At 40.3% G+C, this 15,884-nt stretch overlaps 1 protein-coding gene across 1 annotated transcript; it reads right to left on the bottom strand.

Moving 5' to 3' along the window:
- Window positions 1–14,584: 14,584 nt before the first annotated feature.
- On the bottom strand, window positions 14,585–15,322 carry LOC110882686 (vegetative cell wall protein gp1-like). The gene has a single exon (XM_022130646.1). The coding sequence runs from the start codon at window positions 15,320–15,322 to the stop codon at window positions 14,585–14,587; it is 738 nt and encodes a 245-aa protein (XP_021986338.1).
- Between the last annotated feature and the right edge of the window lie 562 nt (window positions 15,323–15,884).

Genomic DNA, 15,884 nt, shown 5'->3' with positions numbered 1-15,884 from the left:
GTGAACTGTTGATGAAAAATGTTGATGAAGGTGCGACCTATATGGTATATAATTTATATACTATTAAAGAGAGGTCGGTGGAGACCTTTCTCTTTTAGCCTTCAAGTGTTCGACTTTTTCATTTCTTTAAGGCCCTTACACTTTTAAGTTTTTTCACTTTACACCCTTAATTTTTCGACATGAAACACTATTAACCCTTATCTTTAAGTAAGTTGCACATTCACTTCTAACTTTCAGTAATTGTCAACTTTGACCTTCTTAACCTTTTCTACTTTAACTTGACACCTCGTTTGGTTTAAATGACTTTTACGACTTTACACCGCAACGTGGACAAATTATTATACTTTTTTTTTTGTTTTATTATCTATGTTCTACTTATTTTGTGTAAAGTCGGGTCAAATGTACTACGTTTTCATTCGATGGCGATGTAATTTTTTTAAGTCAAGAGTCGGGCCAAATATATAGTATAAATACGAGTTACTTTAACTTTCGACGCCGCCACAACGCGTGGCGGGTCAAAATCCTAGTTATATATATAAACTTTAGCATGCACAAGGTAAAGGACATCACGTTTGTCACCTGCTAACTTTCGACGCCGCCACAACGCGTGGCGGGTCAAAATCCTAGTTATATATATAAACTTTAGCATGCACAAGGTAAAGGACATCACGTTTGTCACCTGCTAAAGATAACACAATGTGTTTTCAAAATCCATACCAAAAGAGTGCGCGCGCGCTCTCTATATACATAAAAAAACCGATTTGGGATTGATAGGTTAGAAATTTATGTTTTCCTAAAAAAATATTAATGCATGGTGTTTTATTTAGTCATTGCTTTTCTTAAATTTTTTAGTCATGATGTCCTACAAAAACTGTGTAAAAAAAAAGAAACAAAACACTATGGTCAAGAAACCATATCAAAAAATTTAAAACACCGCGTGTTAAATTCATTGTTAAGCAGATTTTAGAAGAAAAAAAAAACTGTTTTTTTTAGCATAAGTCGAACCTATAAAACAACCAACCACCTTCTTGCATGCATATTGGGCTTTGCTAATTGCGTGAGCGGTTAGAATATCAAGGAGGATATGAAAAGAAAAAGCTTCTTTCTACAGTGAGTTGTTTGTTGGATGCTCGAGTCCATGAGAGGAGAGCGTAACGACATTTAGGAGGGAAAGATAAATGCATAGCAGTTGGCATTTAAACTTTATATAATAATTAATATGATAGAAAACAATGAAATTCTGTATTTAGTCTTGAATCTTATTTCACCCCATTGATACAAATGTATACATGCGTATAAATAATAACTGTCAAATGGACATCTAGATGATAACTGCCAAAACGGTTATGAGGGGTTTTTGTATATTTGTTTTATGACACTCCCCCTCAGTACACACTATACTAGTGTAAGACTTGGTTTCTGGCCCATTCTATGTCTCTACACGCTATCTGTCTATGCACTGAACTCCGTCAGCATTTCTCTGATTTATCTGATAACTGTGCTAACTATGTTTCGTGCATCATTTGAGTAAATAAAGTTCTCATGCAATAATGATATGACATTAAGCAACATGTGTTGCACATGTATGTATATGACAATAATCAGTAACTAGTTAATTGAAATTCAGCACAGTCATTAAGCACTAATCATGGTTTAATAATTGTACGGATACCTGAATTTTTGACAGTTGTCACATTCTCCCCCTGTTAAGAAAATTTCTTCCCGAAATTTTAAGCTTTACTACTAGTTGCAGGGGTGTTAGGGAATAAATGCGGGTATTTAGCTTTCATGCGGTCTTCACGTTCCCAAGTAAACTCTGGTCCGTGACGTGCGTTCCATCGAACCTTGACGAGTTTAACACTACTCCTCCGAGTTTGTTAACTTTCCAATCAGTAACCTCAACAGGTTCTTCTGTGATGTGGAATGTGTTGTCAATGTGAACTTCGTCAGCAGGGATGACCACTGTTTCTTGTATTGGGCTTTTCTTCAAATTTGATACGTGAAATGTATCATGAACACCATTAAGTTCTGCAGGTAGTTCCAACTTGTATGCCACAGGGCCAATCCTTTCCAGGATTTTGAACGGCCCGATAAATCGTGGATTTAACTTTCCACGCATTCCAAAGCGTGCCACACCTTTCCAAGGTGAGACTTTTAACAGAACCATATCTCCCACTTCAAATTCCAAAGGTTTCCTTCTTTGGTCCGCATAACTCTTTTGTCGACCACGAGCCGCCTTGATGCGCTCTCGGATCTGCATAATCTTATCTGTCGTTTCTTGGACCAATTCGGGACCAACGAGCTATCTATCGCCTGCATCTGCCCAGCATAACGGCGATCGACACTTTTGTCTGTAGAGAGCTTCAAACGGTGCAGCTTGAATGCTTGTATGGTAGCTGTTGTTATACGAGAACTCAACCAAAGGCAGGTGAGTGTCCCAACTGCCACCCAAGTCCATTACGCAAGCTCGTAACATATCTTCAAGTGTCTGAATCGTTCTCTCACTTTAACCGTCCATCTGTGGATGAAATGTTGTGCTCAGATTCAACTGAGAACCAAACGCTTCCTGGAAATATTGCCAAATCCTTGACATAAATCTTCCGTCTCTGTCCGATATAATCGAGATAGGTACTCCATGACGTGCGACTATCTCCCTTAGGTAAAGCTCAGCTAGCTTACCAGTGTTATCCTTTTCTCTGATAGGCAAAAAGTGCGTAGATTTTGGCAGACGGCCTACGATTACCCAAATCGTATCATGACCTCTGGGAGTCTTTGGCAACTTTGTTATGAAATCCATCGAGATCTGTTCCCACTTCCACATGGGTATCTCAGGTTGCTGCAGAAGACCTGAAGGCTTCTGATACTTGGCCTTTACTTTGGCATAAGTCAAGCATTTTCCAACATAAGTAGCCACATCGCCCTTCAGTCTTGGTCACCAGTAATAATCCTTCAAATCTTGGTACATCTTGTCCGATCCTGGGTGGATCGAGTACCTCGATTTATGAGCTTCATCGAAAATCACATCTCAAAGACCACCAAAGAGGGGAACCCAAATTCGTCCCATGAAACACAAGGTTCCTTCCTCATTGGGTACCAACTTTTTCTCCATCCCACGGAGTTATTCATCCTTAAGATTCTCTTTCCTAAGAGCTTCCCTTTGTGCAGCATGAATGCGCAACGAGAGGTCTGTTTGTATAATCATTTCTAAAGCCCTAACCCTTATGGGCTTAATCCTTTCCTTCCGACTTAAGGCGTCTGCCACCACATTCGCCTTTCCTGGGTGATATTTGATTTCACAATCATAATCATTTAACAGCTCAACCCATCGTCGCTGTCTCATATTAAGCTCTTTCTGATCGAATATGTGTTGTAGGCTTTTGTGATCCGTAAAGATCGTGCATCGGGTGCTATACAAATAATGTCGCCAAATTTTCAATGCAAACACCACTGCGCCTAATTCCAAATCGTGTGTGGTGTAGTTTTTCTCATTAACCTTTAACTGGCGCGAAGCATAAGCGATAACATTCTGTCGCTGCATTAGTACGTAGCCCAATCCCTGACGCGAGGCATCACAGTATTCCACGAATTCGTCGGTGCCTTCGGGTAGGGATAAAATAGGTGCATCTCAAAGTTTGTTCTTAAGCAACTGAAATGCTTCCTCTTGTTTGTCTCCCCATTCATACTTCTTATCCTTTTGAGTAAGGGAGGTCAGTGCTTGAGCGATTTTAGAAAAATCCTCAATGAATCTGCGATAATACCCAGCTAAACCTAGAAACTGACGGATCTCGGTTGGCGTCTTCGGAGTTTCCCAATTCTTAATCGCCTCGATCTTGGTGGGATCCACATGGATTCCATCTTCATTCACTACATGACCAAGGAACTGTACCTCACACAACCAGAACTCACACTTCGAGAACTTAGCATACAGTTTCTCCTTCTTGAGTAGCTCTAAAATGGCTCTAAGGTGTTGCTCATGCTCTTCATTCGATCGTGAATAAATCAAGATATCATCGATATATAAAATCATGAATTTATCGAGATATGGCTTGCAAACTCGGTTCATCAAATCCATGAATACTGCTGGTGTGTTTGTCAAACCAAACGACATTAGTAGAAACTCATAATGTCCATAACGAGTTCTAAAAGCAGTCTTCGGCATACTCTCTTCTTGAATCCGCAACTGGTGATAACCTGATCGAAGATCGATCTTTGAGTAATAACTCGAACCTTGAAGTTGATCGAAGAGATCATCAATCCTCGGCAAAGGATACTGATTCTTGATGGTCAACTTGTTTAGCTCACGGTAGTCAATGCACATACGAAAACTGCCGTCCTTCTTCTTGACAAATAGAACTGAAGCTCCCCAAGGCGAGAAGCTTGGTCTAATAAATCCCTTGTCCAATAGCTCCTGAAGTTGCGTCGACAATTCTTGTATCTCAGAAGGCGCAAGTCGATAAGGTGCCTTGGCTACAGGCGCGGCGCCTGGAACCAAGTCAATACGGAATTTGACTTGTCATTGAGGCGGCAATCCTGGCAATTCTTCGGGGAAGACTTCAAGGTATTCCCTTACCACAGGGATATCTTCCAGCTTCGACTCTTCGGGCCTTCAAGCAACTGATAATCCTTAGAGGCGTATCATGCTTTTCTCTGTGCACTACAATCGTTTCTCCATTCACCATCGGGATTCAGATGATCTTCTCGTGACATACGATCTCAGCTCGGTTGCTTGACAACTGTAGGATCGTGATCTGACCCAAATGAGTCGTTCAGAGGAGCTTTACTCTGTTTCAGGTGCGGAATAACAAGAAACAAAGCTAGAAACAGCTGATTCTTCTCTTTAACTACTGATTGTATTGATTGGAACGCAATTACAGTCAGTCTTCACACCGGCAGCACTTCGGCATGGAATACAAGGCAAAGATACCTGATTTAGCTCATGAACACATATATATAGTGCCCAGATTTCGCTCCAAACAACACAGGAGTCACATGAGCGAAATCCGCATATGTGATTTCGCCCGAAATCACCTCTATGACCCTATGAGCGAAATCAGCATCTTATACACATACACTCTCATATTTTCTCGTAAAACGTGCCCTAATCTATACAATGCAGTCTAAGACTCGATCCAAGACGAAGTCGACAGATGTAGTGCACCAACAGACTCCCCCTCAGATGTTGACGAGTCGTCCATCGAGTCTTTGACAATGACATGTCTTCACTTCTTCAGTCTTGGTCAATCTCTGGGCTTCTCTCTCTATCTTTATCATCAGACTCTCCTTTAACAATATCTGCTTGAATATCTTCAGACTCCCCCTCTCGATTTGCTGGCATTTCTTTGTTCTTCAGCAACATCTGCTTCAGGATCTTTGTCTGACTTTCACAAGTCCAAGATTGTTGCCTGGCTTTAACTTTGTCCACAGAATCGAAACTTGGTTCTATCTCTATTCACAAAGTCTTCAGGATCGATCAGCCTGGCTCATCCTTTGCCTTCAGAGACTACATGAATCCGAAACCTGGCTTTCTTCAATCAAAGTCCTCAGGTATAGTAACCTGGCTCTCGTTCAGCTTAGATCTCAGGATTGAATTAACTTGGCTCAACTTAACCTGCACAACCTCTACCTCAAAGTAAGATTTATATTTAACAATTTGAGTATAAACGTATGCACCAACAGCAACTTCCTCTCATAAAACCTTTCTCTTATGATGAACCAATTGTTGATTTAAAAACACATTTGATGTTCAAGACACACTCCCCCTCACAACAGTGTCATCATGTTTAGCATTCGGAATTTTGAAAATCAGCTTTTCTAACATCAGTTGTCGAAAATCTTTTTGAATTTTTTCTCTCAAAAGATTATGCCAAAACACACACAAAATCCTTTTGGATTTTCTGAAAGAAAGTAACTGACACCAATTGTAAAATCAAGAAAATACAGAAATGAAATATTTACAAACAAACCTTTTTGTGAGTTTGTGTAAGAGGATCATATCAGTTAATGAGACATGTCACTAACACCGTTAAGCTGCATTACCTTTTAAGTTCTAGACAATTCACCTAGATTGTCAGTATATTGGTCCACTTAAATTTTCACACAAATTTCAATTGATCTGAGATACGATATTAATGTTTTAATTTCTTGAACTTATCCGTGTATCCCACTACTTGAATATACTCCCGTATCCAGATCCCAATATTCAGTCTTACAGGTGAGTATACCACAGATGATATCTATCAAGGGTTAAAATGCGAGGGCCGTGAGAGCTCAGGTCGATACTTCCGTATACGCAAAGAGATGACGGCTTCGACTTTTCGGTGTGTCCCCTTTAGAGGATCTTTTGATTACAACAGCAGAGACTATCAATTTTATTGTTTTCATCAGCTTGCTAAGGGCGAGCTTATATTTCAAAGCTTTTTGCAGAAAGCATTATCCCGGGACTAGGTCAGAACTTCCATTCAGCAGAAGTCCCGAGATAATACCCCAGATATCACTGAGCATAAAGACCTAGTATCTCAGAATAAGGGACCTTTCAAACAAGATTTCAGGGGTTACTTATATATCCAAGAAGTTGTTACCCACTGAATAAGCAAGTTTTGAATTTTATGTTTATATCTCGTCACAATTTACTAAATGTGCAAAAATCTACTGACACATCCACAGTGAGATTGTTTATCACATTTTATCTTTACATTTCTTTAGCATGTTGTGACAGTCCACTGATCTACTATCATTTCCTCTTTTTACAACAAAACTCATTTTTTATTTTTTATCATGTTTTTGTCTTTTTCAAATTTTTAATGTTTTTGGATTTTCTGAAATTTTCTACTCCCCCTAAAATGCAAACACATTTCAAAGGAAATTTGAAAACAACTAGACTCTTGACCCACTTGAAACATGAAATGTAAAACAAACTGAACAAAACTTGACAACTGACATCGAATCGCATCAAATCGCCATTCACTAGGCATAAATAATCAGAACTCCCCCTATCACAAACCATTTTCTCATTTAGATCTCAAAACACTTAAGTTTGTTTTAATCAAAATGATTTTTCCGGAAAATGAGTTTGTGTTTATCACTTGTAGGATTATCAATAATCGATTTGGGGTTATGGTTCATCATCTTGTTCATCAATCACATATGTAGTAAATCAAGTACAACTTAATGTCCCTGATTTACCATTTGCAGTTCAGAAACCTCTGTACCACTTGTAAGTATATCCGAAACAATACCACTTGTAAAAATACACACAATACTAACTGTAGGAATGTTACATCTACATAACCATTTTACCAATCAGAGTGCCGATTCCTGCTTCGCACTTACCGACCTGTAACATTTGAACACTATAAAAAACTTTCAAACAAACTCATAAAATATGAATGATGCCGATTCCTGATCCACGATATACACTTGGGATCTCCGGCATAGTCCTAAGACTTCAAGGAAAACAAACTTCCATCCAAGTCTTCTCAGACTTGATGGTTTTCAATTCTTGCGCAGTAGGGTTGTAAGTTGCCTTTTTAGTTGCATACAAATCTTTAACCCCCTTTGCTTTTCCATTAAGCATTTTTCCAAAAATTTTCTTAACACTCCCATTGAATGTTTTCTCGACATCAAATTCATTTTTCTCTGTGTAAAACTGATTCGAGATATCAACCTTACCCACTTTCTGTTTAACTTCTTCAAATTTCAGTGATGGAAACTCTTCATCATTCACTGAAATTTTCATCTCAACCTGTGGCTCTTCTGGCTTTGTGGAACCAGATTCATCGCCGATTTTCTCATCATCCTTTTTAACAACCCACACTTGGTTGTCTTTCTCTTTCTTTTTGTAAAAATTCTTTTTAGAACACTCACCAACCTCATAAGTTGAATTTTCAAAAATTTTAAATTTTTCAGTTGGTGGTTCAACATCAACAACTTTTTCTTTCAATTTCTTAGAAACTCCCTGTTTTGTCTTGGCATTTTTCGGACAATTCCATGCAATGTGACCAGCTTCATTGCATTTGTAACAGGTTCGAGTTTCCTTTGGATGAAACACTTCAGTTCCATTCCTTCTCTTCTCAGCAAGAAACTCCTGATTTGACTGTCTCCAGAATGGTTTTTTCTGTTCCTCTTCTGCACTTCCACCTGACACAAATTCTGTTTTTGTTTTAGAATTTTTCATATTTTTATGATTTTCTGGTGGAATAAAACCTAGACCTTTCTTTTTGTAGCTACAATTTTGGTTAGGTTTCTTTTGAAAACCAGGACCAGAATTGTAACCTTTTTTCTTGTTTAGACGTTGTTGAACTCTTGAAGTGTATTTTTTAGGTTTTCCAGTAAGATTTAAATCTTTTATTTCAGAAATATTGATTTCTGTCATTTTGAAAACCTTTTTGATCATGTCAAAACGAACACTTCTTATTGGAAACTCTTTGTCAGTGTATAATTTGTCCGAATCATTTAAAGTGTATGCTACTTCAAATGTTTCATCATCCAAATTTGCTTTTGATAACAAAAATTCTTTACTATAAGACCGTTTAACCGACGACTTTGGACTGTTGACTGACGAATTTGACCCTCCAGACTCAGACTTTGACTCGGACTCCTCATCAGTATCCAACACCTGATCGACCACCTTTTTGATTAACTCAGACTCATGATCAGTGTCAGACGAGGTAAATGTGACGTCAATGTTTTCTGGTAATTCATCAGTTGTATCGGTTTTAAGCTTTATATCGACTGCCTTTTCAAGTTGCTCCTCGTTTGGTTTTCTAGGGGAATACCCTTCCCAAATTGGAGGCGGACACTTGTTATAGCTAACAGTCAGTTTCTTACCACTATCTTTCTTCTTCTTTGGTTTGTCATCTTGAAAAGCTTCCATACCTGCAACAGTTGGGTAAATACGATGAATGAGATAATCAGAACTAGAATAACTTTGCAATAAATGTCTAATTCTCTCATTTTCAATCTTCTCTGTCTCCAACTCTTGCTTCCACTTAGCACTCTCTTCGATGTAAAAGTTTATAGCTTTTTGCTTTGTCATCATGACTGCATTCATCATCGTTAGTGCTTGTTCTCTCTCAGAATTTGTCTTTTGGAGACCAATTACTGTTTTGTTCAAGACATCATAAGATTCTTTCACATAGTTGAGATTGAACAACAACTGCTCCTTCAGTTACTGTTTTGTTCAAGACATCATAAGATTCTTTCACATAGTTGAGATTGAACAACAACTGCTCCTTCTTTTTCTCATACTCAGCAATTATATCGTCTTTTGCTGCACATTCCTTGCATGCTTCCAAACACTTCGTGCAAGGCTTAGTGACTTCAACAATCTTTTCTACTTCGATTGTTTTCACCACTTCTATCACTTTCTCTGTCTCAATCACCTTCTCAGCTTCAGCAATCTCCTCAGCAACACTTTCAACATTCTTATTCTGAACAACATCTTCAGTTTTCATTTGTTGTTGTTCTTTAGCAGCTCGTTTCTCTCTTAACTTCTCCATGCGATCTGCAAAATAGAAATGAAAACTTTCAGGAGAAAGATGAGCTTTAGCAACATTAATGTGTTTTTCCTCCTCATCATCACTACTGTCATCTGGAGGTGATCGATCAAACTGTACAGATTTTTTAGAACTAGTATCTGATAAACCAGAATCAGATGGTGTTTGATCAAAAACAACTTCCTTTTCTGAACTAACATCATTTTGTACACTCTCATCTGAACTCTGTGAGTTTTCATCAGCACTTTCTGAACTTTCATTAGAAACAACAGACTCTTCATCCACACTCTTCACAGTCTCACCAATAGACTTCATCCATGTGGCAAACATGTCTGGTTCTCTGACAATCTTAGCGATGAAAGCTTTGAATTCTCCTTTTTCATCAACAAACATATCCCAGCTGAAGCCTTCAGGTAGTCTTTCATCATCTTGATCGACTAAACATGCTTTGCTTTCAGGTGATATGTAGTTGTTCCAGTTAAAATCCACCAAACACGCTCTCTTTGAATCCTCGATCTTCCTACCATGAGCCGTCTGTGAATCTTGTGATTGACCAACCTGTTGATAAATGGCTTTTCGGTAGTAATCATCTTTTCCGAACGGATTCTGAGCTCCACTAGCTTCCCTGTTCTTGCATTCCCGTTTGAAATGACCCTTCTCCCTGCATCGAAAACAAGTAACTTTAGATTTATCAAAACCTAAAGTAGATACATGAGCATCAAGAAAGTCATTTCTCCTAGTAATCAGTTTGAACTTTTCAGCTCGTCTGAGAACACTCGCTAGACACCATTTGATATCCATTAGTTCCATCTTTTCGGCGTCTATCTGATCGTAATCCTCTTTGGTGAGCATAGGATTTCCGATCCGACCAGCAACAAGACCTTCATAAGATAGAAGTACAGAACCAAGTAAAGCCATGTGGTCCTTAGCAGTTTCTTCCGAAAAACTTTGACCTTCTGGAAGATTTAGAGCGATGTTGCACTGAATCACATAACTATTTCCTGTCTTTGTGCTCTGAGAGTGAAAACTTGTAGTTGACTCTTTCGGATTGACACTAGGAAATGATGAGAATCCACTGCTGCTTTTGTTAGAACCCTGATCAACCTTTTCTGTTGAATCCCCAGCACTAAATGCAGTCTGGATTTTAGGACTTCTCTCAGCTTCTGGAATCGGAACACTACCTTTGTAGTACATTTTTACGTCCTGTTGACCACTTGGACTGTTCATCCTAGCGATCTTCTGCTGTTCCAAATCCCGACTTTCAATCTTTTCGATAAACTGAGAAATCGTTAGCCCATCATAAACACCCGTATTCTTCAAAATCATCAAATACGTTCCCCACTCTTTTTCCGGTAACGCATCAGCAAGTTTGTCTACCCACTCTTCACGATCTTTTGTAATACTCAACATCGACATGGATCGCACTAAGTGGTAGTAACGTTCAATCAGCTTCTTCGTATCCTCTCCCGGTAGACTGCTAAACAAATCAAACTCTTTCTTGAGTAATGCCTTTTTGCTCTTTATCATGTTCTCACTACCCTCAAATTTAACTTTAAGTGCATCCCAGATTGATTTTGCAGTTTTATCGTGCTGAAGCAATATGAAGATGTCTTCTTTGATAGCTTGCTGAAGCAGACTGATCATCATTTTTTCGGCTTTATACATAACCCGTTCTTGATCAGTAAACTCTGATAAATCTTTGATGACCTGTAAATCTGTTCCAGGCAGCACATATTTCTTCAGTATACATTCCCAAGACCTAAGATGATTTGCCTGAACCCAGTTCTCGAATCTATCTTTCCACACGTAGTATTCTTCGATACTCATTAGTTTCGGGGGCTTTTGGGTGGTTCCCGTCTCATTTTCCAAACTCATGGCCTGAGCAATGACAGACGGAGCAGACGGAGTTGCAAACGCATTATAGAACTCGTTATCCATGATGACTTATCACGTATTTCAAAAACAGTGACTTTGGAGCAAAATTCGACTGAATGATAGCCTGGAGCGAAATCAGATGTTGTTCTGGAGCGAAATCAGAAAATGGCTACAATGAGCGAAATCAGAAGACAGTTTGGAACGAAATCCCTCAGAAATTGTCCACTGAAGCGAAATCAGAACACCCTTGGAGCGAAATCACTACTTATGTCACACATGAGCGAAATCCCAATGTACTTTGGAGCGAAATAACACCAATTTTGGAGCGAAATTACCAGCTGGAGCGAAATCTGATGTGAACTATGAGCGAAATTACAGAATGTCCATATCAGCGAAATCAACTCGGTGATCAATTTTGTCCATTTTTAGTCTGTTTTTAAGTCTCAAACTTTCAGGGATTTATCTTTGTCCAATTATCTATAGTCTGTGAAATTTTGATCCAATTTTGACCGGCAAAACTTTCTGAAATGATGAAAGAAGGTGTAGAAGTAAGAAAACTTGATAAATTCCAGCTAATCTCTACAGAACTCCTCCTCCTGAGCTCTGATACCACTTGTAGGATCGTGATCTGACCCAAATGAGTCGTTCAGAGGAGCTTTACTCTGTTTCAGGTGCGGAATAACAAGAAACAAAGCTAGAAACAGCTGATTCTTCTCTTTAACTACTGATTGTATTGATTGGAACGCAATTACAGTCAGTCTTCACACCGGCAGCACTTCGGCATGGAATACAAGGCAACAGATACCTGATTTCGCTCATGAACACATATATATAGTGCCCAGATTTCGCTCCAAACAACACAGGAGTCACATGAGCGAAATCAGCATATGTGATTTCGCCGAAATCACCTCTATGACCCTATGAGCGAAATCAGCATCTTATACACATACACTCTCCTATTTTCTCGTAAAACGTGCCCTAATCTATACAATGCAATCTAAGACTCGATCCAAGACGAAGTCGACAGATGTAGTGCACCAACAACAACCAATCCATTCCAACTACCACATCAAAGCTTCCCAACTCAACTGGCAGAAGATCAAGTGTAAACTCACGTTCTCCAAGTTCTATTACACAACCTCTAATCACTTCGTTCGCTTCTACTAGCTTTCCATTAGCTAGTTCTATTGAATATGTGATATCTAACTTACTGGCAACTAACCCAAGTATATCCTTAAATTCTAGGGACACGAAGCTATAATCGGCACCAATATCAAATAGAACAGATGCAAAGTGTTGGTTGATAGGGAACATACAATTAATTACGTTTGGATCTTGGCGAGCTTCCCTAGCCCCAATGTTGAAAACTCTTCCTTGGGATTGATTGTTCTTTGGGCAATCCCGCTTGAAATTCCCAACATCTCCGCAATTAAAGCATCCTTGTCTGTTTCCAGTACCACCCTGAGGGTTGTTTTGGTTGCGGTTTCCATTACCAGCTTGGTTTCTAGACCCACCACGATTTCCGTTACCTCCCTGATTGTTGTTTCCTCCTTGGTTTCTATTCCCATAACCGTTACCACCACGGTTTCCGTTGCCATTACCATTCCCGTTTCCTCTTTGACCATTATTCCCATGATCGGCTCCATACCAGCATGTCTCTTTGGCATGGCCAACTTTTCCGCACGTTTACTTTCCAGCTCTGCATCGTCCAGTGTGATGAAACTGACACACATCACATTTGGGCAGGGTGCCCATATACCCTTTTCCCCTAATCTCAACACCAGTAGCAGTACCAGTAGTAGCGGCTTGTGCTTCAACTGGTGAGTTAGCGTCTTTACGCTTGTTGGTATTGCTGCTCGCACGAGTACCCTTCTTGAAGTTTGAGAACTTCCTTTTGTTCTCTCCCGATGCTCGACATGAGTCTCCTTCTTCTTTCCTTCAGGGTTTGAAAACTTGTTCAGCCTAATCGCTTCTTCAGTCAACGCTACGCTCAAATCAATGGCTTCAGTGATCGTTGGAGGCTTCGAAGTAGTCACCATGCTCATAATTTGGGGTGCCAATCCCCAAATGAAATGTTCAATTCGCTTGAATTCCGGTTCTACCATGTAGGGGACAACACGAGATAGGTCATGGAATCTCTGTACATACTCAGCAATCTTTGGTCCATCCATTTTCAGATTCCAGAACTCGGTTTCCAACTTCTGAATCTCAGCCCTTGAACATTATTTCTTGCGCATCAGTTCTTTCATCTCATCCCAAGTCATAGCATACGCAGCTTCCTCTCCTAGAGTTTGAACCTGAAGGTTCCACCATGATAGAGCTCCGTATAGGAAAAGTCCAGAAATGTAGGTGACCTGGTGCTATGGCGCACACTTGCTCATTCGCAGCACGGAATCTGTTTTCTTAGCCCATCTAACGAAAGCTACAACACCTCCAGTGCCGCCAAAGTTCAGAGGCTTGCAGTCTAGGAACTGCTTGTAAGTACAACATGTACAAGCAACATCATTCACAGAAAGCATTAGCAAACGCACATGGAATGTCCAAACATATCGTAATGTGTCTTAAATGACTTAAACATTACCGTGAGGTGGGTTATTTCCTGAGGTACCTCTGCTATGTTCAGAGCGCAAGGCCTCATGTTGTGCGATTGCTTGTGAAATCCGTTCATGCAGTTCTGCCTCTGTTGTGAGCAACTGCGTATTCCTTCGAGGAGGCCTCTTCTATAAAGAAGATTGTATAGGTCAGGTCTTATTTATTTACATAACAAGTAGTTCGTATGTAATAGTGTTTGTCATAACAAGTAAGCATGTAACCATTACGATCATAGCATAAAAAAGTAAATCAACAACGTATTTAATGAGAACATTACGATTGAGCTTCCATTAATCATCGACCACAAATACAGTTACATGTTTTACAAATATATCGTATCAAAAGGGAACACAGGGTCACACTACCCTTATCCAAAATGTCTATCAATCTACCATAAGTCATACAGTCAAAATGTGGTCTCCAAAAGGCTTCACTAGCTCAGCTCAATAGTGGTGCTCTCATCAAAAGCAAGCTACCTACATAAAAACAAAAACCGTCTATGCTGATGGTGGTGGAGGAGGAGGTGGAGGAACAAAAAACAAGCTGCGCACATGCGCAAGCTCCTCCTCAAGCTGATAAACATGACGCAACAGATAACTGATCTGCTACTTAACGGTAAGAAATTAAGTATCAAACTTAGGAAATGGAGTAAGCGGTGCAGGAGGATGCGAAAATGGGGACAATGATGAACGAGGGGGAACAAAAGATGGCTGACACGGACATGGAAAAGGTCGCGGTGTCATCTCAAGCTCTAGAATCCTGTGACTCATGATCTCGTACTGAAGCTGCAATGATAGAAGTAACTCATCCCGCGTATAACCAGTAAAGTGCGAGGGATGGTAGGGATCAGAAATCATGGTGTACGGTGGGAACCATCTGAATGGCTCATCAAGTGGTGAAGAAGTAAAATAAGCAGAAGGTGCAGACTGAGGTACGTGGGGAAATGCTGCTGGAACATGAGGATCGTGGCCAGGCTGCTGGCTAGAAGTGCCTTCCCCTGGACGGGGTGTGGGTATATCCTGCAAGAAAACAATGGACGGCTCGACACGGTGTACATCAGACTCCTGAAGTGCCCTCCCCAGGAGAGTCTCTGGGTGAATAGGAGCAACATCAACAGGTGCAGGTGCAAGTGGGGGAGTGACTGACTCAATAACAGGAGGGTCAACGGGTGCAGGAACTGGGTCTGGTATGAGTGGTGCAATGTCAGGTATGCCAAATGGGATAGGATCAAGATCAGGCAAAGGCTCAGGAGCAGGTATCGGCTCAGGATCAGCAGGTGCAGCATCGGACTGATCGTCAGGAGCAAAGTCTAGCTCAAGATCAAGCTCAAAGTCATGTGGAGGAGATGGTGCAACTGACATAGACGTATCATCATCAGAATCAGTGGCATAACGTCGCAAACCAACTGCCTGTAAGGAGGAAGATGACACAGACTCAAAGGAATCTGGAGCAGAGTGTAAGCTAGAGTCAGAAGAAATCTCAATAACGGGAATCCCTAGAAGTGAATAGCAACAACGTCCTCATCGAGCTCTCCATCACCATGAGCATCGTCGGGAGGACCATCAACAAACAGGTCAAAATCATCGTCAAAAAGATCATCAAAAGGAAAATCCTCAAGTGGAATAACCATGAGAGGAACAGGAGCGAGGATCGGTGCCATGACATGCTCACCGTTGGGGTGACCGATGATAAGATGATCATGAACTGGAATGGGAATAACAAAAGGATCCTCGTCTGGGATACCATCAGCAATCGGTAAATCATCTCCAAAATCGGGCAGTGCAAATGGCTGGAAATCGTCATCGTCGTCGTCGGACATCATCTCCGGGTCACTCTCTATGTCAAAAGTAAAGATCTCTGGCTCAGGGACGATCTCATCGTCAGAAATTACAGCCATAGGGTCATCGGTATCGGACAATCCAC

The sequence above is a fragment of the Helianthus annuus genome, chromosome 8, assembly GCF_002127325.2.
Source record: "Helianthus annuus cultivar XRQ/B chromosome 8, HanXRQr2.0-SUNRISE, whole genome shotgun sequence".
In the NCBI taxonomy this organism is placed as follows: Eukaryota; Viridiplantae; Streptophyta; class Magnoliopsida; order Asterales; family Asteraceae; genus Helianthus; species Helianthus annuus.
The sequence above is the reverse complement of the archived record's forward strand: the minus strand, read 5'-3'. Positions and strand labels throughout refer to the sequence as shown.

Coding starts and splice junctions, on each gene's coding strand:
- LOC110882686 (XM_022130646.1), bottom strand. CDS start 15,322: ATGTCAGTTGCACCATCTCCTCCACATGACTTTGAGCTTGATCTTGAG.